Here is a 24,246-nt window from a genome sequence, read left to right as displayed (position 1 = left end):
AAGGAGCCCATTTCCCCTCCAGCCAACTGGGTCTCCTGCCAGCTTCACTCTCTCTGCTTTAATATCACCACCCTAAGAGCCCCGGCTTGAAACTTGCAGTCCCTCCCCCTTATCCATTTCTTCACTAGATGTGCTGGTTCCTTAAAATGGATGTTGTCATCTTCCTCCTTCTCAATCCCACCAGTAGTACACCGTCTTTTACAAAATCATGTCATGGAGGTATTACTGTGGGCTTAAGAAATTTTAATTTTGTCTTCATTCTGATTCATCAAAATGGTCACTGTCAAGCTAGGAGATTAACATTGAGTGACTGCTCTGTGCCAGGTATTGTACATGTTACCTGCAGCGTCTAATTTCATTCTTTTGTGTAAAGGTAAGACAGGATCATTTTTAAGATGGGGAAGCTGAGGTTTAGAAACATTTAGAGACTTGTCATAGATTAGTGACAGGTTCAAGACGCAAATCCTGCGCTGTTCAAACTCATGTTCTTTTCCTAGCAGGTGTGTTTCACCTATTCTTGTCATTTGTGTTTTCTGATATCATTAGTGACTCCCTATTTCAAACCAAGTCAGGTCTGTGTAATCTGGATCTTTTGTATTTTACCTAACCAATTCTCAAATCCATTTAAATATAGCCTCACTGTTTAGATAGACTATGCTTGTTTCCATCTCTTGCCTTCATATTATTTTCCTCTTCTGGAAAATTCTTCTTTGTTTGTTGTGTCTCTATAAATGCAGACAGTTCTTCAGGTTTCAATTTCTCTTCCTAAGAGAAGCAGTCCATTGTTGAAGGCCTCTTATAGTATCCTGCGTTGTACTGACGTGCAGGAACCACGTCAGTGAATCATATATTTCCTGTAGTGGAGCAGGCGTGAGCTTTGCAATTCTCTCCTCAGATTTTCACTCTGGCGGTTTACCAGCAGTGATCTCTCTGAGCTTTGGTTTTCTTATGTATAAAATGGGAAGAATACTTAGGCTAGAACCTGGTTTTGCGAGTTAAATGAAGCAAATAAAGGATTTAAATTATAAAGTTGAAAGTTAAATATAGGGGACACATTGAATGCCATCTGTGTGCCAGCCATTAAGTCTTATGGTTGGTTATGGAGTTACTGTTAATGGAACCACAGTCTACAGGCTAACGGAAACATTAAAAAATATTTTTTTCAACAAGACAGGTGATAGCAAAGAGTATAAGGAACCACAGATGCAAAAGAAAGATAACTAGACTTGTATGTAGGTGGAGAGGTTTGGGGGACATAGAATATATATGTTAATTAAAGTGGTGGTCTTTGAATGTTTTTTGACTGTGACCTCTCTGTAGGAATTTTGAAAAATTGTAATTCATTTCTGGTACCTGGAGATCTGGAGACAAGACTTAAGTGTATTTTGTTTATTTAAGAGGAAGTTGGAGTGAGTCATCTAAGGAAGTTGGAGTGAGGAAGAGGGAAAAGTAGGGAAGGGGAGGAAAAAGCCAAGGCAAATATGCACAATTGAGAACAGTGCTATGGGCAGTGGGGCTTTGATTCTGCCATTTGAAATTGTTCATCATAAATGTAAACAGTTGCAAAGAGTGTGATTTCTAATTTATAAATATTGGCCTATTAAAATCAACCTGTTATCATTTTAAAATGTATGCAATAGAATCAATACAATTTTGCTACTTACCAACATCTATTTTAAAAATACATGAGCAAGCTCTTCTTTAACATTTGAAAATTTTACAAATTTTATATTCTGTTTTCTGCCTTTCCAGTTTGCTTCCTAATAGAATGTTATCTTCTTTTATACTTACAGGCCTTTGTCATCCTCTTGTACTTTTGTCCACATACACACAGAAAAGTAAATTGCATTTTTAAAACGTATTTATAGGCTTCTTAATAGAGTATCAAAATACATGAAGCAAACACTAATATCACTGAATAGAAAATAGAAAAATCTGCAATTATAGTTGAAGATTTTAGCCCTCCTTTAACACCAACTGATAGAACAAATAGAAAATCAGGATAGAAGACTTGAACAAAGATGAACACTCAACTTGACCTAATTAATGTTGATAGAGTGTTCCACCCAACAACATGAGAATACAAATTTCCTTTTTAATACACATGGAACACTCAAAAAGATGTACTACATACTAGACTATAAAACAGCTCTCAACTCATTTAAAATTGAAATGCATAACATGTTCTCCAACAATAATGGAATTAAACTGGAAATCAGTATTAGATAACTGAAAAAACCCCAAAGTGTTTGGAAATTATCACATACTTGTAAAACAATCCATGACTCAAAAAAGTTACAAGTAAAATTAGAAAATATTTTTAATTGAATGAAAATGAAAATACATCATGTTAAAATTTGTGGGATGCAGCTCAATATTAGAGGGAAATTTACAGTTTCAAATGCTTATAATAAAAAGCAAGGTACAGACTTTAGCTAGACTTGTCATTTTGCAATATATACAAATATTGAATCTTATTGTACACCTGAAACTAATGTCAATTATACCTCAATTAAAAAAAATAGACATTTTAAATATAAAAGGTACAAAATCACTGGTTTAAGATTTAAAAAAAACAAGAAAAACAAACAAATTAAAACCAAAATAAATGGAAAAAGAAATGTGCTGAAATCAATGAAATACTAAATGGACGAATAGTAGGGAAGCATCAGTATAAATGAAAAAGCTGATTCTTTGCACAGAACGGTAAAATTGGTTGACTCCTACATAGACTGATCGGAAATTAGAATGGAAGCGGGAACATTAAAACATCCAACATACAGTTTTTTTTAAAAGGGTATTATGAAAAACCAGTGCCAATAAGTTTAACAGCTTACATGAAACAGAGAAATTCCTCAAAAGATACAAGTTAGCAAAACTGACTCAAGAAATTAAATAAATTGAATTTGAAAATGTTCCCTCAGAACTCCAGGCCTTGTGCTCTATAGCCCGCAAGCCACAACTACTGAGCCTGCGTGCCACAACTACTGAAACCCATGCGCCTAGAGCCCATGCTCCGCAACAAGAGAAGCCACTGCAATGAGAAGCCCACGCACTGCAATGAAGAGTAGCCCCTGCTCGCTGCAACTAGAAAAAGCCCGTGCCTAGCAACGAAGACCCAACGCAGCTAAAAATAAACAAATTAAAAAAAAAAAAGACCCAGTCCCTTCTTTAAAAAAAAAAAACAAAAAAAACTCCAGGCCTAAATGTGACTTCTATCAAACATTTAAGGAAGAAAACTTGATTTGACACAAGCACTGACAGAAAATAGGGAAGAAAGGTACACTTGTTTCAAGACCAACTTTGACCTCATGCCAGAACCAGAAAAAAACACTGCAAGGAAAGGAAATTACAGACTAAAACATATCCCTTTTGAACATAGACACAGTCCCCACAAAATATTAGCAATGTGAACCCAGTCATATACAATAAGGATAATATATCAAGATCAAGTTGGGTATTCCACAGCAATACCAATACAAGGAAACCAATACAAAGTTGGTTTAATGTCAATAAAATAATGAAATTATGTTAATCTCACTAAATTAAGATAAAGGTTTTCATAAATTTCAGCATCCATTCATGATTAAAAACTACCAGAAAAGGAATAGAAAAGAATTTGCATAACAATAGAGGGCATCTATCAAGAAACTTAAACCTCATAATGGTAAATGAATACTTTTCTCTAAAATAAGGAACAAGTCCAGAATATCCACTGTCACCATTATTATCCAACATCAATCTGGAGGTCCTGCTAGTGCAATATGGCACTGGACAATAAAGGAGGAAAAATAAAAGGCATAGCACTTGGAAAGGAAGAAGAAACATTTGCAGGTGACGTGCCGTGTACCTGGAAAAGTCTAAGGAGCCTATCAAAATGCCACTAGAACTAATGTTTCTGTACATTAGCAAGGAGATACTGGAAGTTAGAATTTTTTAAATGCCATTTTCAATAGCATAAAAAAAATACTTAACAGTAAATCTGAAAACATGCAGAACCTGTACACAGAAAACTACAAAACAATGCCTAGAATAAAGATGAGATAAATGAATAGAAAGATACACTAAGAACATGGATTGGAAGACACAGTACTGTTAACATTTGTCAGTTCTCCCAAAATGGATTGATAGATATAATGCAATCCCGAGTAAAATCCCAGCAGACTTTTTGAAATAGAAATTAGTGAACTGATTCTAAATTTTATATGGAAATGTAAAGGACCTAGAATGCCCTGAACAATTTTGAAAAGGAAGAACTAAAGTTGAGGGACATATAATTTCTGATTTGGTGGCTTAATAAGCTATAGTAGCCAAGACAGTATAGAAGTAGCATAAAGATAGAGATGTAGATTGATAGTACAGAATAGGGAATCTAGAAATCAACCTAAAAGAATATGGTCAGTTGAATGAAGGAGAGTTCTTGTTGTTCCACATCCTTCCTTGCCAGTGTTTATTTGGTGTTTGCCAGTGTTTTGGATGTTAACCATTTTAATAGGTGTGAAGTGATACATCCTTTTAATTTGCAAGTAGATATCCAATTGCTCCAGTGCCTTTTGTTAAAAATATTATTTTCCCTTTGAGTTACCTAGGTCCCTTTGTCAAAAATCAATTGACCATAATTATGTAGGTTTATTTCCATACTCTTCCCATTGATCTATATGTCCTTATGCAAATGTCACACTATCTTGATTACTGTAGCTTAAGAGTAAGGTTTGGAATCAATTGGATGGTGTAATTCCTTTAATTATGTTCTTTCTTACCTGTTTTTGCCAACTTTGGTTTTTTTGCATTTCTATAAAAGTTTTAGGATCAGATTTGTTACCTTCTTTTAAAAACCTGCTGGAATTTTTTTTTTTTTTTTTTTTTTTTTTGCGGTACGCGGGCCTCTCACTGCCGTGGCCTCTCCCGCCGCAGAGCACAGGCCCAGGAAGCACAGGCTCAGCAGCCGTGGCTCACGGGCCCAGCCGCTCCGCGGCACGCGGGATCCTCCCGGACCGGGGGACGAACCCGTGCCCCCCGCATCGGCAGGCGGACCCCCAACCACTGCGCCACCAGGGAAGCCCAACCTGCTGGAATTTTGACAGGAACTGCACAGAATCTACAGATCAGTTACCATTCTGACACTATTGAGTCTTTTGATCCAAGAGCATGCTGTGTTCCTCCATTTGTTTAGGATTTCTGTATTTTTTTTTTCAGCAAAATTTTGTAGTTTTCAGTGTTCAGATTTTGCACTTGTTAAGTTTATTTCTAAGTATTTTTTTCTTTTTGATGATATTTTTTGTAAATGGAACTGTTTTCTCAATTTTGTTTTCAGATGTTTAATTACTAGAATATAAATAAAATTGATTTTTTTATATCTTGTATCCTATGACATTGTCAAACTGACTTATTAATCCTAGAATTTTTGCATATTTCCAAATATTTTCTAGGGAGGAAACTAAGGAGACCTTATAGGTAAATGAAATGTAAGGAGATCAGGAGACTATTGAGAAGCTCCATCTTAAAGCCACAAATGGAGGGCTCACAGTAAGAGTGAGGGGGAACCACCCCTTTATAGGGGAGCAAAATTTGCCACCCCCAGATGTCTCTTCGGCAATGTGGGTTATTTTGAGCTGAAAACAATCAAGGCCCAAAAGACTCAGGAAGAAACTTTGAGCTTCCTCGTAACTGCCTACCTAAGAGAATTTAGATACAGGGCTTGTTCCAGAACAGAGCTATCACTGGAGATCTCTGCAAAGAATATGGGCTGAGTGGGGTGGGGGAACTCAGCAGGGCCTGGAGATGAGAGTCCACTCTGGGTCTCATTGTCTCTGCTTGGCCCAGCAAGCATTTGTTTACCAAATATTTGCTTTTCCATCTCCATGCCAATTGCTTTCCTCCCCTTTGAAGTCCCGGATCGCTACCCCTAATACCCTTGTTTGTCTGTAGCTGAAGATAGTATTTAAGGTGAGGATTTAGGCCATTTGGGCACATTATTCAGTTCTTGTGGGTCTCTCCCATGTGTACATGTTATTAAACTTTTGATTTTCCCCTGTTAATTTGTCTCATGTTGACTTAATTCTTGGACTAGCGAGAAGAACCTAGAAGAGTAAAGGAAAATGTCTTCTCTCCAACACCTTGAATGGGCCACTGTGTGGGATGCTTACAGAAAATCTAGACAGATGTGAGAAGATTGGACCAGGAATATCAGCACAGAATACTCCCAAGTAATTTCAGTGAGTTTCAAGGTGAGGCAGCCACCTTCATGCAGAGGTAGAAGTACAGATAGTACTTACACCCTGCGGAACATGCCTGAGAAATTGATCAAATGTTGACTCTAAAGTTAAGGCGCACAGATAAGAAACCCATTGAAGGGAAGCCAGGCAGAACGAGACAGCATCCATGTTTGGACGGCAGAATGCCTTGACTGTGACAGCAGAGGAAATGGCAGCAGACAAGAGTGGGCTGAATAACTGATGCTCTGCCAGTCCCTGAGCTTCATGATTTTTATCTCTTCCAACTTGAGAGACCCAAAAGGACAAAACCTAGAGACATACATGAGACATAGATGTTAAATATATGTATTTTCCATAAGGAAAAGGGGAAAGAGAGAAACTCAAATCCAGCGAACAATACCAGTCAAAATGAACCAGAGAAGAGAAGAGAGTGACTTAAGAAGCTATTTAAAGCGTTAGAAAATAGGCTGAGCTTTCCTGAAAGCAAAAGGAGAGCCACCATGGAAATTAAAATGTCAGCATCATATTCCTCTGTTGCAGAAAATAATACAGCAAAACACATACTGCTCAAGACCTGAAGAGTTGAAAGTGAGGAGGAGCAGTGATTCAGGAGCATCAGGCTTCTGGCTGCAAACAAAGAAGGACAAAGAGTGTTGCTCATCACCCAGTTCTACGAGGATTAAGTTGTCAGGCACTGCAGTCAATGACTCACTATGCACCCTGCGAGGAACTCAGGATGAAGAACAGAATGAGGCACTCTGTGCTTTGGGAAAACAGGCCCCTTAGATAAGATAGTTAGATGTATATCTCAGGAAGAATTTTAATGAATCCAGATTCTTGCATCTTCCCGTACATAGAAGAGCACTAAATTATTAACTCAAGGTATCTGCTCTTTGTGACTAGCAGTAGTCTTTTACCAAGATGTATGCCTGCCTACATGTATTCCCTAGGCAAAAAGCATTTAGAAGCTGGTTTCTCCCCTACATCTTCAGAACTACTAAAAGGCCATCTCCCAGGCTACAGTCCTCAGCAAGTTTCCTGAATAAAAAAAACTCACAACTCTTACATTGGGCATTTTTCTTTCAGTTGACATGGTCCCACCAGTTCCATGGTGCCATGGACTTCAGAAGCTTCAATGAACTGAGAATGATTCTACAGCCGAAAAAAATGGTGATGAGGAGGAAACATTGCCAAGGCTAAGGTTTAAGAGGGTGGCAAAGTTCCAGGACGGCAGTCAGCGTGGGACAAGGCTGTGAATGACTGCCCACCCAAGCTAGTGGATGAGGTATTGCCAGATAAACACCTGCCTTCAGTGCAGCACATTGAGCTTAAAGAGGAGATAGAAGTTGAGATTTTAAGTATGTTGACTGACGTCTGGTGCTCCCACCACTGGAAATTTCTCAGTTTTACAAGAAAAAGAACATTGAGTGCTTAATGTGTGCCAGGCCCTGCACTATGCATCTTATATTTATGTATTTAGTAATCACATCATCCTATGAGTTTGGGCACTAATAACATTACAACTTCATAGATGGAAAAATTGGGGCACGGAGAGATCAAGTAGCTTGATGGTCATGCCATTGGTACTCTTGGTAGGATCTCATTGAGGTGGGAGTAGGACTACTCTGATGGATGATCTTTTCCTCTCCAAGACTTAGCCATTTTGCTTTTAATGGTTAAGACTATTGGATTTATGGATGGAGGAGTATGTTAGAGAATTGTTAGAAGGTAAATGCCCTGCCTTGTTCTTGGTTTTCAGTCCATGAGAAGGGATTTTCCCCTAAGTGTTCTTGGCCTCTTATTCCACCCCTTACTTTTCCATGGATGTTGCTAGTTACCAGTTTGGCAGGTGACTTTCCCTTTTTTCTGATGTAAACATTGTGCTATAAATTTCCCTCTCAGTACTGCTTTAACTGTGTCCCACAAATTTTGATATGTTGTGTTTACATTTTCATTCACTTCAATATATTTTTAAATTTCCCTTGAGACTTCTTCTTTGACCCATGGATTATTTACAAGTCTGATGTTTAGTTGTTTGAAAATTTTGTTCAAAGAGCTGTTGTCTTTCTGGCATTGATTTCTAGTTCATTTCCATTGTAGTCAGAGTATGACATCAAATCTTTTATATTTGTTGAGATTTGTTTTATGACCCAGGGTATGATCTTAGTATATGCCCCAGGGGTGTTGCGAAGAATGTGTATTCTGCTCTCGTGGGGTGGAGTGTTCTGTGAATGTTGATTAGATCCTCTGGTTGATGGTGCTGTTGAGTTCTTCTGTGTCCTTGATACATTTCTGTCTAGTTGTTCAGGTTGGGTCATTTTTATTGTTCTGTCTTCAAGTTCATGAATTCTTTGCTCTGTTCCTTCTACTTTATTGTTTAACCCATCTATAAAGTTTTTTTATTTTGGTTATTTTATTTTTTAGCTCTAAAATTTCCATATGGTTCTTTTTTACATCTTCTGTTTCTTTGTTCGTGACTATGCCTTTACTGAAACTGTCTATAGTTTCACTTGTTTTGAGTATGTTCATAATTGTTTGTTGAAGCATTTTTATGATGACTGCTTTAAAATTCTTTTAAAATAATTTTAATATCGGTATCATCTTGGTATTGGCATTTGCTGATTGTCATTTCTCATTCTAGTTGATATTTTCCTGATTCTTGGTAGGATGAGTGATTTTTGGTTAAAACCTGGACAGTTTGGGTGTGTGTTAAGAAAATCTAGATCTTATTAAATCTTCTGTTTTAGTAGAACTCTTGACATCACTGAGGTGGGAGAAAAGGGACACCACCTCATTGCTGTTCGTAAGGATAGATGTCCAAATTCTTGCTCCATCTCCATTGCCCCCTGACAGATATCAGTTGGTTGGGTGTGGGAGTTTAGGCTCCCCTGTCGGTCAATGCTGATGCAACCCTAGCTGGGAGGTTTGGCATCCTTACTATTGCTGGCTGGGAGTGGGTGGAAGTTCAGGCTGCCCACGTGGTCTCTACTGACCCCACAGAGAGAGGGGGCTCGTTCCAGCCCAACTGGGGTAAAAATTCTGGCTTCCCACATGGCCTTTCAGTCACCACCCTGGTGGGGGCTTGGAGAGCCTCCTTAACTTGGCAAGGGTGGAATTCCCAAGTCTCCCCCACTGGCTTTTGCTGGCATGGGTTGGGGTGGAGCCACAGTGTTTTCCTGTGAGGGTTGCTGGAATAGAGCAATTATTGTCTAAAAGTTTTCTGTCTTGCCAGGCTCCCCTTTCCTGGACCTTTGGCTCGAAAAGCTTTTCTCGGGGCTTTTTTGGGGGTCTGTGCTTATTGGCATTTCTGGTTGCTGTCTTCTCTAACACCCAGTCTGAGATACATGAGGCAAAATAACATTCAGGGAACTTGCTACCATATTGTTCCTCTGGTCCTGAGGTTGCTTGATGGCTGTCTTCTTCTATCCATCTTTTAGTGTCGTCTTCTGTTTGTGTTACATATAATATCCAGGGGTTTTAGATGTACTTAGCAGGAGCAGTAGGGAAAAAATGTGTCTATTCCATCTTCTGGAAGCAGAAGTCTAGTTCCAGGAATTTTGATTATTGCTCTGGCAACCAAGGAGAAAGAGGAATGTGGCTTTGAGTCACTGGTTATGTGGGAGATGAGAGTAGCTGTCCAAGGCAGCGGCAGGGGACCCAGCAACATGGCAGCAAGCGGAGCTCTAGGAGAGATGGCTGGTAAGCAGTTCTCTGTGGTGGGTCAGAAAGAGTGGCATCTGATGTTTGTTTTGAAGCAATTTCCTCCTCTGGATTCCAGTTATTCTCCATTTCCCCCAAATCCCCAGTAGGTGCTTATTATACCTAGCACCCTAGTCTTCAAGAATGAAGGAGATGAACAAGAAGACTAAGTGATTGTATTAGGATCGAGGAGGGAGGGAGAGGTGACAGGACCAGTGGTGAAGAGCCTGCCAGAGTGGTGGAGGCCTGAGCCAGGAGCAGACTGGGGGAGACCAGACCAGGGCACTGCCACTCAGAGTTACCACAAAAGCTTGTACGTCCTCCCAGCTCAGGGGGAATCAGGTGAGAGCAGTGACAAGGAGCTGAGTCATCATGAGAAAGGGGTTTTCATGGTGAGGAGGCAGCGTCTTGGTGTGGTTCTCTCCAAGCTTACCGCTTCATCGCTTGGGTGGAGAGAAGCACCTCTCCTTCCAGGTATGCGTCATGCTGACTCTGAAGGAAGCCCATGTGGCTCTGGCCCACTGGCTGCACGCTTTCACCCTCATTGACTCCACTCTGTTGCTTGCCAGAGGCCAGACCAGCGAGAATGACTCAGCACACAGGCTGACCTGTGCAAGGTCCGTGCATGCGTGTTGGGGGTAGTAGGAAGCATGGTGAGTGGGGTTTCTGGTAGACCTCTAACCGTGATTTCAATGTTTTAGAAAACTCGTCTGCTTTAGAACACCTGGACCTGGAGAGATGGCAGGGGCTGCAGAAGGCTATGCTTATTATATTGTTATAGGGTCTCCATAGCATGTGTAGAACTACCCCGTGTAATGGGGGTAGCAAGGGGCCACACGGGGGGAGTTCTAATTTTCCAGTAAATGCCAACACATCTTCTCAAATCACCTTTGCCTGAAATCTAAGTCTCGTTGTTAGTTATCTCCCTGACCCCACAGCCATGTGCTCTTCAAGACCTGCCCACGCTTCCTTCTGAGCACCTGTGGTGGGCGCCTCCATCCCCTACCCCTTCCGGTGGAGAAGCAAATGGAGTAAACACACTGATGTGCAGGCTTCCTGTGGAAGACACAGTTCCTGCTCTTTTTTGGTTGGCGACATCCGAAGTCCTGGGACAGAAGGGAAAGGAGGATAAATATGAATATGAATGTGTGTGTGTGTGTGTCTGGCTTCTCTCACTAAAATTCGTACAGTCTGTATTAATGGTTCTGACTGTTTTGTCTTCTGCCATATCCTCATTGCCTAGAATACTGTCTGCTACACTTTTGGGCTCTAAAGAAACATTGTTGGAAGGAAAGAAGGAAGGGAGGGAGGGAGAGAGGAAGGAAGGAGGAGGAAGGGAGGCGGGGTTGCCTTTCCTTCATGGTGGGCCTGAGCCCGTTGCCCAGAAAGCCGCAGAGCTTTGGCCTTTACCCGTGAAGATGAATTTTGAAGCCATGCCCCCCAGTTCTCCTCCCCGACAGCTGCACGAGATTCTCATCACCCACTGGCCACATGAGTGTCCTCAGAGGGAGCAGACGCAGGTGGAGGACCTCCTCGTGGCCAGCAGAGAAAACAGGGCAGCGCTGCTTCACTGAGCGCCAGTGGCGTGTGGGCTGGGGGCACCCCCGTCAGCTCTATAAAGGCTCCCTGGCCAGAGCCCAAAGAGGCAGCGGCTTCTACCTCTTCGTCCCTGGAAGGGCCCAGGAAAATGGCCCTGGCCCTGGCGGTCTTCAGTCTGCTGGGCTCAGCCTGCTTGGTGTCAGCCAACAGCTTTGGTGAGTTCCGAGCCTGAGGCCATGGAGCGTTGGGTCAGGAGGGAGCTCTCAGCCCAGCCCCTTGTTAGCCAGGATTTGCCCCAGGGCCTTGGAACCTCTGTGATCTCATTTAATCCTCACAGTGTCCGGAGCTCAGTTACTTGCTCCTCCCTTTTCAGATGAAGAGACAGAGGGTCTTGAGAGGGAAACTGGATGGTCTGAGGTCACGGAGTCAGTGATTTGTGGAGAGGAGATGGGAAACCAGATATTCCTCGTTGGATTCTAGCTCTCCCCAACCCCATCCTGTTGGCAAATTTTGGCATTGCCGTTGTTCTTTTTATTCTCTTAGCGATCTCAAGTACTAGGTTATCCGTGTGGGGTATTTGAGAAATAGCAGGTAGTGAAAAACACAGATCTACTTGTGGCATGAAATAGACCTAACTTCTAGCTGCGGCTCAGCCACTTATCCTGTGACTTAGGATAAGTCTCAGCTTGCTTCCTCGCTGGGAAAGTAAGCAGTTGTGACTGTGATTTCTGCATAAGCTCCTGCATGTTACACGCATTCTCCATGGAAAATAAGACACATGGGAGTTATTTTGTATTCCCATGCGGGACCAGGAAGGTGCTCTGTCCGCAGGGAGCGCCTTGGTAAATTCAAGAGCACCTCCTTTATGGTGTTCTGACCTGACCCAGCTGCTCGCTGGGGGAACGTGCAATCCAAGGGTTCACTTTGAATCCTTCTCCTGCCAGCTGTATGATCTTGAACAGACGACATTCCCTGCCCAAGTCTTAGGGCCACATGGGTAAGGTGGAGATAATGCCTCCCAGGGGATTACGGGAGCTAATGTCATACTTGGAAAAAGTGTGAGTAGCTGCAAAATTGCAAGTTAGAACATACTTGATGATGGTGCTAGAAATAAAACCCGGAAGAGCATCTGTGCCTTTAGGGAGCCCGTCTCTCTTACTGGAATCCAGACCAGCAACTCCTCTCTGATGAGTCACTTCCTTTGTGCAGAGTACCAGGTGGACGCCCAGCCTCTCCGTCCGTGTGAGCAGCAGAGGGAGGCGGCCTTTCTGAAGGGAGCAGACTACGTTCCCCAGTGCGCTGAGGATGGCAGCTTCCAGTAAGGCCTACTCCAGCCATGTGGACTCAGGGGCCTTGGAGGCCTTAAAGCACATCTCATTCCTGTCCCCTGTCCACCCTTCCCACCCTCCCTTTACTCTCCTCCTTGAACGTGAGATGTGGCTACTGTCACCTGGAGGGTGCCTGCCACTCAGATCCTCAGACTAATCAACACTGAGTCATCTGACCCAGAGTGCCCCAACCCATGCTCCATTCCAGCCAGAACCAAGGATGTCCCCTCCTTTCCTGCCAAAGCTTTTACCCTAATTACTTTAATAAGGGGCGCAGGGGTGGGGAGATCAAATGATTGATGCTTTGGTGCCTCTTCTCCTCCCTGCATCCTCTTGATGAGTCAGAGGTGGAGGGAAGCAGGGACCTCTGAACTCTCAGGTCAGTGGCTGCCTCCAAGCTGTGCTGAGTTCGGCTCTCTGGGCTGCACGACGCTGTCTCCCCACTGGGCTCCTCTCTGAAAGGGATTTTTGGCTGCCCTCACAAGGACTTGGAGCCCGGGACTCTCTCCCGGCAGAGTGGGGTGATAACACACAGGAACCCTTTGCATGTGTTTCACTTTCCCCACGCTGTTCCAGCCACGTTTGAACAAGGGGAACTCCGTCTCTAGGGCTGTGTTCTGGGAAACATCCCTGAGACATCCGTCACCCCCCACCCCAGCTCCATTTGATTCACAAGCTTGCTTTGTGTGCCTAACGAAGCTCTTACCTACTCCCGAGAGCGAAGGCCAGTCCCTGCTTGGAGCTCTGGGAATTCTGGAGCAGAGGGGTTAGGAGGATGGTTCACCTTTGCTGCCTTATTTAATCAGTATCTAGCTGTTCCCGTGTCTCTTTCCTGGCCACGTGCAGGTTCAAGCCAGCCCTGCTCCTCCTCAGAAGGTTTTGCATACGAAGTTCTCTTTACCTGGAACACCTTTTACCTTCTTAGGCCCCTGGTATAACACCTGTCCGCCCCTCCACCTCAGTTTAGCCATCACTTCCCCTTGGAGACCCATGGAGCGCTTCCTGAGTAACCATAACCCAGGCCACTCTCTGCCCACTCCTGGTCCATGTAAGGGGCACCTTTACCCCCTGTAGCCTCCATGGGGCAGGAGCGTGGACACAAGGGTGGCCTTTGCTACAGGGCTGGCAGACTGGCCTGGTGGAGAATGAATGTGCGGGGCTGTCACAGGTGTCAGCGCTTTCCCTTTCTCTAGTCACCTGCCCTACTCCACACCAATCTCTTCTCAGTTTAAATGAATTAAAGCTTGGAGGGATGGAAAGGAAGAAGAAAGGTACCTACCTGACTGTGTCTCCTGCCCCCAGGACTGTCCAGTGCGGGAAGGATGGAGGCTCCTGCTGGTGTGTGGACGCCGACGGCAGGGAAGTGCCCGGCAGCCGGCAGCCTGGGCGGCCTGCATCCTGTAAGTTGGCAGGGGGGACCCGCTGGGGACAATTCACATCCTGGGTAGAGCACTAGGCTTGGGTGTGTCAAGGGTGAGTCTCCCCATGGGCTGCTGGATCTTCCCTTTTGAATTCGACCCTATCTCCTACAGGACTGCTGTGAAAAATCAACTTGACAAGTCATTTGTTTAGCTAATCGCCTCTGAATTCCCCCATGTGCCAGGCTCGGTGCCTGGTGCTAAGAAGGAAGCAACAGGGAGCAGACATCAAAGGTCTCTGAAACCAGAAAGCAGCCACGTGCACAGGAAGTGTTCTTTCACCTGGGGTGTTTCTAAAATTTGAGACTGAGGTGAAAACTTTCCTGTTAAAATCGTTGTTATGATGAGTAGTCAAAGAAAGCCCAGTCCCCATTTAAAGCATATCGCAGTTCAGCCTAAAACAAAGGTCAGTTTACACTGGTCATCTTAAAATTGTGAAACTGAGCTTGGAACCACTTATCCTTTAATGGAGCAAAGCTCTGTTTTGGGCACTGGTTTTGGGGACCAGCATGCTGCTGGGTCCCATGCTCTCACTGAGTTCTTGTTCCTTGTCTGTAACAAGGATATAGTATCTGCTATAGGATCAACTGTGATGGTTGAGAGGATTTAAAATGCACATAAGACACCCGGCCCACAGTACGTATTCAATAGGATCAGTAATCACTAACGTCACTAGTCCTCATGCACCTGAAGAAGGCAGTTGTATTTTAATTCTGTAGATAACGTGAGTGGGGCACAGAGAGGTGACAGACTTCCTCAAGGTCACACAGCAAGTGTGCGGGGAAAGTTGAATTCAGACAAGCTGTCAACAGCCAGCCTGTACTCCATTCACACTGCACCTCTGCAGCGGCAGGGCTGTGGGGTGTCCCGGGGACCCATGGGACACGATGAAATCTGCCCTTCCAAGCTCGGTCCATAGGATGTCAGGAGAAATCCTGGGATACAGAGTTGGGCAGTTGGAACGCTGGTCCTGAGGCTGTTGCCAGCTCATCGAGCACCCATGGGCTGTGGGAAGGACCGCCCTGCCTTCCCGCCTCTGGGGAGGGAGAAGGGTCCTCCTGGGTTACGACTCCTACGTCGTCCCTGCTGTCCTGCTCTGACGCCACTCTTTGTTGCCACAGGTCTGTCGTTCTGCCAGCTGCAGAAGCAGCAGATCTTACTGAGCAGCTACATCAACAGCACGGCCACATCCTACCTCCCTCAGTGTCAGGATTCGGGGGATTACGAGCCCGTGCAGTGCGACCTGCAACGGGAGCAGTGCTGGTGTGTGGACACCGAAGGGATGGAGGTGTACGGGACCCGCCAGCGAGGGAGGCCGACACGATGTAAGTCCCAGCGGCACCAGCACCCCATGAGGAAGCGGAGGCTGTGGGCGGCCTCCCATATTGGAACCAAAACGGGGTCAGGGCTCCCCGAGAAAAGGCAGAGGACCTGGCCCTCGACACAGAGAAGGAAGGGATTTTAGGAAGGTTTTATTCCTTCTGATAGTTCCATGTGGTGGACAGCAACATTCACCGGCTGATCATTAGAAGAGTAAGTAGGATTTCAAGGAGCATCTCCTGTCCCAGGCCTTAGTCCCTGTTTGGGATGCTGTCACGAGTGTAGTATGAACCCATGCACCTACACTGCAGAAGCGTACACACCTCCTTGTAGGGGAGAATTAAAAATTGTTTTCTTGGAAATGTTTAGGTCCAGGGAGCTGTGAGATAAGAAACCGCCGTCTCCTCCATGGGGTGGGGGACAAGTCCCCGCCCCAGTGTTCTCCAGACGGAGGCTTCATGTCTGTGCAGTGCAAGTTCGTCAACACCACGGACATGATGATCTTCGACCTGGTCCACAGCTACAACAGGTAAGGGCTGCTGGGCCCCTGAGCGTGCTCGTCACGGGCCATCCCTTCCCATCTCCTGCCAAAGCTCCCGCTCGCTTTGGGACTGTATGCTGGGACGTGCGCGTGCTCACGCGTGTGTGTGTGTGTGAGACACGCAGCCCGTGGGAACGGACAGAGGCCTCACGCTTCTTTGCTGTGACGGACGTCTGAAGGGCTACAGCATTCCCCACAGAGCGGGCTGGCGATAGCCATTCAGATTAAAAATAGGCGAGCCTTCTGGCCCGGCCAGCCCATGGAGATGAAAACACCACAATGTGAAGATGTATGTTCTGGGATGTCTACTGCATCGTTGTTTATTGTCGCCAAAAACTGGGAACAAAGTGGCTGACAACCCAAGGAGGATGGCTGGATAAATGTGTACCTGCCATAAATATTTCTGCAGCCCTTTAAAAAAATGCAAATCAACTATTCCAGTTGATTCGGAGAGGATTCTGCAGCCCATTAAGATAATATGATACACAAGGTACAGATAGTGTAAGAGGATTTAATTTTTAGAAAACAAATATCAGACAGGTCCCTTCATGTGCATATATGATTCTATATTATGTTCATATTATGTGATCGTGCTTGTGTCCATATAGGATTAGGTGAGTGCAGAGAAAAACATGAATGAGCACATACTGTGTGGTTATCACAGCCGCCTTGAGGGCCAGGTTGCTGTGGAGCAGGGAACCAGCAGAAAAGGAAAAATGATGGCTCCATAAAAAACGTGGACCGTTTTTATAAATTGCATGTATGTTTGCACTTATCAATGAGTTTAAAGGTTTAAATAACAAATATGAAAAGGGAGATGCATCATAGATCTTGGCCCAAATAACTGGATAGCTTCCGGTTATTCAAGATGGCTACTCTATTACTGTAAAGGGCTCGCACTGACTTCAGATATAATTGAAACATTCTGAGTGAAAATAAATAAGAATATTAGTCTGTGAATACTGATAGGAATTCTCTTGGGGAACCTGAGCCTTTATGTGGCTGGCTTTCAAAACAACAAGTTTCTTTCCCTATGAGAGAGAGAGATGTGCCGGGAGGGGTCACAGATAAAAGCCTGTGACCAAGAACTGTCCCAGAGATAAGTCTCTTTGAGCTGCATAGTGTTTTAAAAACTGGGGGATTTTAAGTAGAATCCTGTGAAATTTCCGTTTGTGTAGGTAAAAATAGTTGAACATCAGCAATTTTATATGTTCTACATAATACACAAAATTCTGAATTACTGATTCTGAAGAACAAGGGTGAGGGCTACATGCATTGTCGCATGGCACCAAGAAGCTGGTTCTCTTTGGACTGAGCGCCCCCCCGCGCCCCCCCCCCCGCCCCCGCCGCTGCTCTGGGTCTCTCCGTGTCCTGCTGCCAAATACCTCTGCTCCATCTGTTTGCATTACCCGCCTGGCCCCGTAGCATTTGCCCTGTGACCCTCATTCTGACTCTGTCACTGCTGGCAAAGTGACCTGGTCACTTACTTCTCTGAGCCTCAGTGTCCCCATCTGTAAGGACAACACCGGCTCATTAGGTCACGGTGAAGATATGCTGAGCCCTTGTCTGTAAAACCACTGCAAAAATTGTAGATTATTATGCATCTGTAAGGAAGATCACCAGCTTCAGCAAATGTAGGTTACATTCAGCAAATGTAGGTTACATTCCCCTCCCCGCCCCACAAGGCCTGCCCGCGTGCACATAGGAATCTGCAAACAGCCTGATTTACTGATGCTCATTGATACAAACCAACGTGTGCTCAGTTCAAGTTCAACTGGATGTTCACTATATACAGGGAATTTGAGATCCTTTCATTTACTTCAATATTTACAAAAATAATTGGAACTGATGGTCTCTGGCACACAATAGGGAATCTGAAGCACAGAAGTTCAGGACCCTAGCCTAGGAATCACAGTTGGTGGGTCCCAGAGCTGTCTGTCTCCTTTTACCATCCCACAAAACCTCAGTTCATCTCTGTTCCCCACAGCATAGAGCACAGAGCCTTGCATACAGTAGGCCTACAGTCATCAAAGAACTTCTTGCAGGTGCCAGCTTGAGGCACAATTCATAGCTGCTTCCACCAGAGGGCAGTCGAGTTAAAGGCAAACATTCAGGACTAAGCATCCATTGTTAAGGAACAAAAAAAGTTTACCCTTGAAATGGGAGCCTTTCTTTTATGTAAGCAAGCATGTCTCTGAGCGAATTCTGATTTAAGAAGGTCATGGGAAGGGTCAGGTGGCTGGTTACTGGAAGCCCAGCCATATTCAGGAATTTTCTGATAAGCAGACCTGGGCAGTGCCAGCCCCAGTGACTCCACTGGGGCAAAGTGTCAGGAGCCACGGAGGCTACGTGGAGAGTCTAGATATAACACCTAGGGTCGCCAGTTGAAAAAATACCGGATGGCCAGTGATATTTGAATTTCACATAAACAAGGAGTAATTTTTAGTTTCAGTACGTCCCCAATACTGCATCAAGAATTTTAAGCCTGAGTGGGAGTTGGGTATATCTTATTAACCATCAGACTTGGATTTTGAAAAGAATGGACTGGGGTCAGGGAAGAGCAGAATGGGTGCCTGGGGGTGACTCTGTAAGTTCGGAGGCTACTGTACTAGTCCAGGTGAGAGGTGCTGTCAACTTGGACCAGAGCAGGTGATGGAGAGGACCATGGTGAGATGGAGTGGGATTGGACAAATATTGACTTGGTAGACTCCATGGAGCTTGGTGAAGGAACATATGTGGGAGGCGAGGGAGAGAAAAAGTTAAGGAGGACTCCAAGGTCTGGTTTCTGGATGGATGGTACAGGAAGAGTCTGGAAAGGAAAAGTCACAAATTTGCTTTTGGCATATTGAATCTGAGGCGATTTCTATGGGAAATTCACATGGAGAAGTGGCGTAAGGCAGTTGACCTGTTTCCATGGGGCCACAGGGAGCCTGGAAGCCTCATTTGCCAACCTGTTTGTTGTGGGTTCTTGATGTGCTGGGTGATGATTTACACTTGAACTTGGCCACAGCATTTGCCCATCTAAGGCAGATCCTTTTGCCTCTTGAAAAAGGCAGCTGTTAACTACACCTGTTTGGCCGGTGACCAAAAGAACATGTCATGATGGGGTGACGTGATGGAGTGAGCTTTGCTAGTCCTTCTGGCCCCTCCCCCACCTTTCACATTGCCCTTACCTAACCACTAACTAGGGAAGCGTATTCTGGCTAAGCAGATTGTAGTAAAGGGCTTAAGAGCCGATGCCATTATCAAGGCTTTAGTGACCCGAATTAAATTCAGTTGGTTTCTTTATCAGTTCTCGTCCTTAGTGACTGAGCTCGTTCAAACTTCCTCACATGCCTTGGCAACCCATGCGATACAGGTGATCCAGGGGGAAGGAGCAGATGCGTCATAACATGTGGTAAAGGGGCCTCGTTACCTGAACGTGTGAGCGACTGTGTGTGGAGACATCCTCGCGGACTCATCACCAGTTACCCTCACAGGACCCTCTGCAGTGTCTGCAGTGCCCCAGGCACTGTGGGAGTCACAGCGCTTGACTTTGAGGAGGGCTCTGCTAGTCTTCATCAATGGCGAGATGTCTGGAGGGGCTGTCCGGGAGAGGGTTGGAGCATCTGACTGAGTAGGGGGTGTTGGCTCCCTGGGTCCAGGGGCACGAATCCTACCCTGCAGGTGAGCAGGACCGGACGCCTGGCAGGGCCTGACATTTTGTATCGCACGGAGCCTCATTTGTGATTTCTCTAACCCTGTGTTGGCCACAATCTGAACATAAAAGCAGAAACGCCATCATTTTCCCCTCCACTACAATTTTCCTTCTTGAGGACTCTTTTATTCTCATCCTGATAAAATCCAAAGAAAGGGAAGCATCCTTTTCCATTAGTTGAAGGTTGAGATGGGTCTCTGGGTTGAATTGGTGGAATGTGGGACTGGAGTGATTTAAACTTCCCGTGCCTCATGCTGGAATGGGCTTCAGAACCTCGGGCCAGCTGAGTGACCCATCACTGTCTATTAGAAGCCAGGAAAAGCTCAGTGTCCAGCCTAGAAAGAAGAGTGTCAAAACAGAGGACTGCCTCTCAGGATATGGGGCAGGAACTGGGTACAGCCAAACACACTGCGTAACACCATTAGCAGAGATCACGTGGTGGTGAAGCCCTGGATTTGAACCCCCGTTCCCACCACTGGTTCAAGACCCATGGCCAATGCACCTCAATTTTTTAACCTCTAAAATGGGCATGAAAAAAATACCACCTGCCTTTTAGGAGGGTTAAATGAATTAAACGAGCCAACATATATTAAACATTTTGCAGGTTGTCTTCTACAAATTAGTGTTCAATAAATGGAAGTGATTATGCTACTATTATTAGCACTTTTGTAATTGAATTGTCCCATGTTCCAATGAATGAACTTCTGTCATATACCTCCTGTCAGTGGGAGCAACTGGGCCAAGTGAGTTTTTAGTTTCTTTTATTCAACTCACTTAGTGTAACATTCTTTTTAATTTAACTCACATACACATAGTCATAGACCAACAACATGGAAAAAATCCATAATTCTACAGTGCATTCATAGGTCTTGTTTTGTGCATTCATTTACATTCAGATTAACTAATACTCGTGCACCCTGTGTTCAGGCTGTGAGCAATTCCTGCAAATATATTCCCTTCCAATACTGGTTCATGTGCATAGGAGCAATTGTAGTATATGTACGTGCCATTTTGTATTCTACGCTTTTTACATAATATTATGCATGCATTCGTTTGGGGGGTTTACTATAATTCACTTTTAATGTTCATATCTTTGGACATTAAGGTTGTTTTTAACATTTTGCTAGAATATATTACACAGCAATAGACCTATCTGTGCAGAGAGCTGCTTTTCTGCTAACTTATTGGTTGGGGATATATTTCCAGATGTAGGTAGAAACATACTATACTTGGTTTCATAGATTTGCTATATAGGGCATAAAATAAATCTCTCAGTGTTGCATAAAGATGAACAAATCCTCTCTGGTTGCTATGTCATTGCACGTGGGAAGAACTCCTGATACAGCTTTACGTCACTCACCTGGGCTTCATATTACTTCCAGGATGGGGAGCCCAGCCAATTAGCTCCCTTTAGCAATTGCCGGGTCAGGCATGATTTAGGCATCCTTTTCCTCAATTTATGGCAAGGGATGTATAGTCCTTGTTAGTGATGTCACATTGATTTGGTGTTTTTTTCAACTGTGGGACTGGGAAATGGCCTACATAAGAATTTCCTATCCTGGAATCTGGCTTCTTTTCAAGCTCTTGAAAAGTTGTAAAGGGATCTGAAGTCGTCTGATCTCCCCAAATGAGATCATCTACAATGTGTACCATATGTCTGTAAAGCACACTTGGCCCTTAGTCTCTAGGGTTATATTCTAGTAAAGGAACTTGTTAATGCAATGCTCATTAACTGTTTTCTGCCTGGTCCTATGAGACACACGCTTGGGCATAAATTGGTCAAATGCCACGAGTGAGAAAAATGCTAATTAGTAGATGACAGCCAAGCACAGCTTTATTTTCACAGGTCCAGCCTCGCTCTGGCCAAGGACAACCAATTTAGAAAAAAAAAAAAAAAAATACGTTTACTGCAGGAAGCATGGAGCAAATGGCATGAAATAAAGAAGCAGCCATTTCTTTTCCCCAGATGAAATGAGGCCACATTAATTTATTTCTACAGGAAGGGCTCATGATGACTTGCTTTTTATGAAACGGTGGTCATAAATCCCATTGTCTCTTAGGTTCCCAGATGCATTTGTGACCTTCAGTTCCTTTCGCAGAAGGTTTCCGGAGGTGTCTGGGTATTGTCACTGTGTGGACAGCCAAGGGCGGGAACTGGCTGAGACAGGTAAGCGCATTCGCCAGACCCGAGAGCCTAAATGTCACTCCCTGTCAATCAGAAATAGTGGCTGGGCTGCCCTGGATATGGAGGAGGGCGTGGCCTTCGCAGACTTTCAGGGGCGGTCCTTTAAGCACAGCTGCTGCTAGTCTACGTGGTGCCTTTGCACACACTGGAAAGAGGTGCCCGGTCCCTGCCCCGCCCCACCCCGCCCCTGCGAAGATGCAGCTCCAAGCGTGGCAAGTAGGACCCAGGATGGACTGCAATCTCTCACTCCCTCAGCTGTGCTCCCTTGTGCTGTGAACAAACTGTGCAACCATACACAGCCGCCCTGACTTTGAAAACCATTAAAGCCTTGTTCAGACCCAAAGCACAATGATGCTAGTGGAGGCTCTGGCCTCTTCATATCTGTTTACACAGCGAGGTCAGGGCCTCCTGTCTGAATGAACCCATCCCTCCAAACGCCTGCTGTCTTGGCTCAGGTTTGGAGCTGCTACTTGATGAAATTTATGACACCGTTTTTGCTGGCCTGGACCTTGCTTCCACCTTCACTGAGACCACCCTGTACCGAATACTGCAGAGACGGTTCCTAGCGGTGCAGCTAGTCATCTCTGGCAGATTCCGATGTAAGTACTAAGCCGACGGCAGATGTGTGTGTTTCTGCTAGGAGAAAACCACTCGGGATTCAAGTCGCTGCAGTCTCTGTGGCTGTCCCAGCAAAGTGGGTGCGGGGACTGAAACAATCTTACCAGCGCCCAGAACACATGCTGTAAACACACCAACTGCCCTTTCCTTTACCACGCGGATCTCTTGTAGGCCCCACGAAATGTGAAGTGGAGCGGTTTACAGCCACCAGCTTCGGTCACCCCTGCGCTCCGAGCTGCCGCCCAGATGGGGAGTACCAGGCGGTACAGTGCCAGAGGGACGGGCCATGCTGGTGTGTGGATGCCCAGGGACGGGAGATCCAGGGGACACGGCGTCAAGGGGAGCCTCCGTCCTGTGGTGGGTGTCCTCTCCAGTCCTCCTCTCTTGTTTTCGTCAGGTCGTGTGACTTTAAGTGTCTCTCCAGATGGACCTCTTCATAACCCATTAATTCCACTGCCTCCTGAGGGTGTCCCCACAGGACTTTCAGGTTCAACATGATGCAAACCTGTTTATCATCATTAATTTCCAGCACATTTCTTGTCCTGCATCAGGCATGGTTGCTTCCTCAGGGAGCTCAGAGAACAGTAGAAGAATTAAGTGTACACATGCCATGAGAGAAGTGTGTGCTGATAGCTGAAGGAGCACAGAGCAGAACTGGGTCAATCCTATCTCGCAGCATGTATGGCAAGGAAATATCCAGGAAGGCTTCATGGAAGAGTTGATACTTGATGAGCATCTTCTAAAATAAAGATGTTTCCTGAAGGAGGAAAATAAAGAGAGGTGTTCTCTCTACAAAGAGCAGGAGAAACAAAATTATAAGGATATAAATACGAAAGGGTCCCAACTTATGATGGTTTGACTTACAATTTTTTGACTTTGCAATGGTGCGAAAATGATACACATTCAGTAGAAACAGTGCTTTGAATCTCGATCATTTCCCGGCCTAGAGATATGCGGTATGAAACTTTTTCGTGATGATGGGCAATGGCAGTGAGCCGCAGCTCCCCCCGTTAGCCACTCGATTGTAACCCATACACTTATGACCATTCTGTACCCAGACAGCTATGCTGTCTTTCCCTTTCAGTACAGTATCCAATAAATTGCATGAGGGAATTCCCTGGCCGTCTAGTGGTTAGGACTTGGCACTTTCACTGCCGGGGCCCATGTTCAAATCCTGGCCGGGGAACCAAGCTCCTGCAAGCATCGCGGTGAGGCCAAAAAAAAAAAATACTTACATGAGATATTCAGCACTTTATTATAAGATGGGCTTCGTGCTAAGATGGTTTTACCCAACCGTACACTAATGTAAGTGTTCTGAGTACATTTAAGGTAGGCGAGGCTAAGCTACAACGTTGGATATTCAATGCGTTTTCGACTTCATGATATTTTCCGCTTACGATGGGTTTATCAGGATGTCACCCCATCACAGTGGAGGAAGATCTGTAATAGGCGTTGGTGAGCTAATGAACAGTGAATCCGCGAGAAGGATAGAGAAAAAGCATGTTGGAGTATGTTTGGGGTGGGGAACTCTGAAAGGCAGGGGTAGTAAGGTCTTCCATAGCAAAGCAAAGGCTTGGGGGCTTCATCCTGGAGGGCCAGAGGAGCTGTTGAGGGTTTTTAAGCTGGAGAGTGCCATGTGGGGTTGGTGTGTAGGAAAGACAGCCCAGGCATTTTGGAGGACAGATT

At 44.9% G+C, this 24,246-nt stretch overlaps 1 protein-coding gene across 1 annotated transcript in view; it reads left to right on the top strand.

Annotated features, from left to right (window-relative positions):
- Positions 1-3,255: 3,255 nt before the first annotated feature.
- Positions 3,256-24,246, top strand: part of TG (thyroglobulin) — a 169,993-nt gene continuing 149,002 nt past the window's right edge. The window contains exons 1-8 of the mRNA XM_089898699.1: positions 3,256-11,668; positions 12,663-12,771; positions 14,084-14,181; positions 15,321-15,524; positions 15,889-16,048; positions 21,818-21,924; positions 22,398-22,541; positions 22,732-22,917. Coding sequence (XP_089754825.1) covers positions 11,602-11,668; positions 12,663-12,771; positions 14,084-14,181; positions 15,321-15,524; positions 15,889-16,048; positions 21,818-21,924; positions 22,398-22,541; positions 22,732-22,917 — 1,075 coding nt within the window. The 5' untranslated portion in view covers positions 3,256-11,601. The remainder of the gene's footprint in view (positions 11,669-12,662; positions 12,772-14,083; positions 14,182-15,320; positions 15,525-15,888; positions 16,049-21,817; positions 21,925-22,397; positions 22,542-22,731; positions 22,918-24,246) is intronic.

This window comes from Delphinapterus leucas, chromosome 17 (assembly GCF_059928025.1).
Source record: "Delphinapterus leucas isolate spDelLeu-1000000601 "Yukka" chromosome 17, BTC_Dleu_Yukka2, whole genome shotgun sequence".
Classification (NCBI taxonomy): domain Eukaryota; kingdom Metazoa; phylum Chordata; class Mammalia; order Artiodactyla; family Monodontidae; genus Delphinapterus; species Delphinapterus leucas.
The sequence above is the reverse complement of the archived record's forward strand: the minus strand, read 5'-3'. Positions and strand labels throughout refer to the sequence as shown.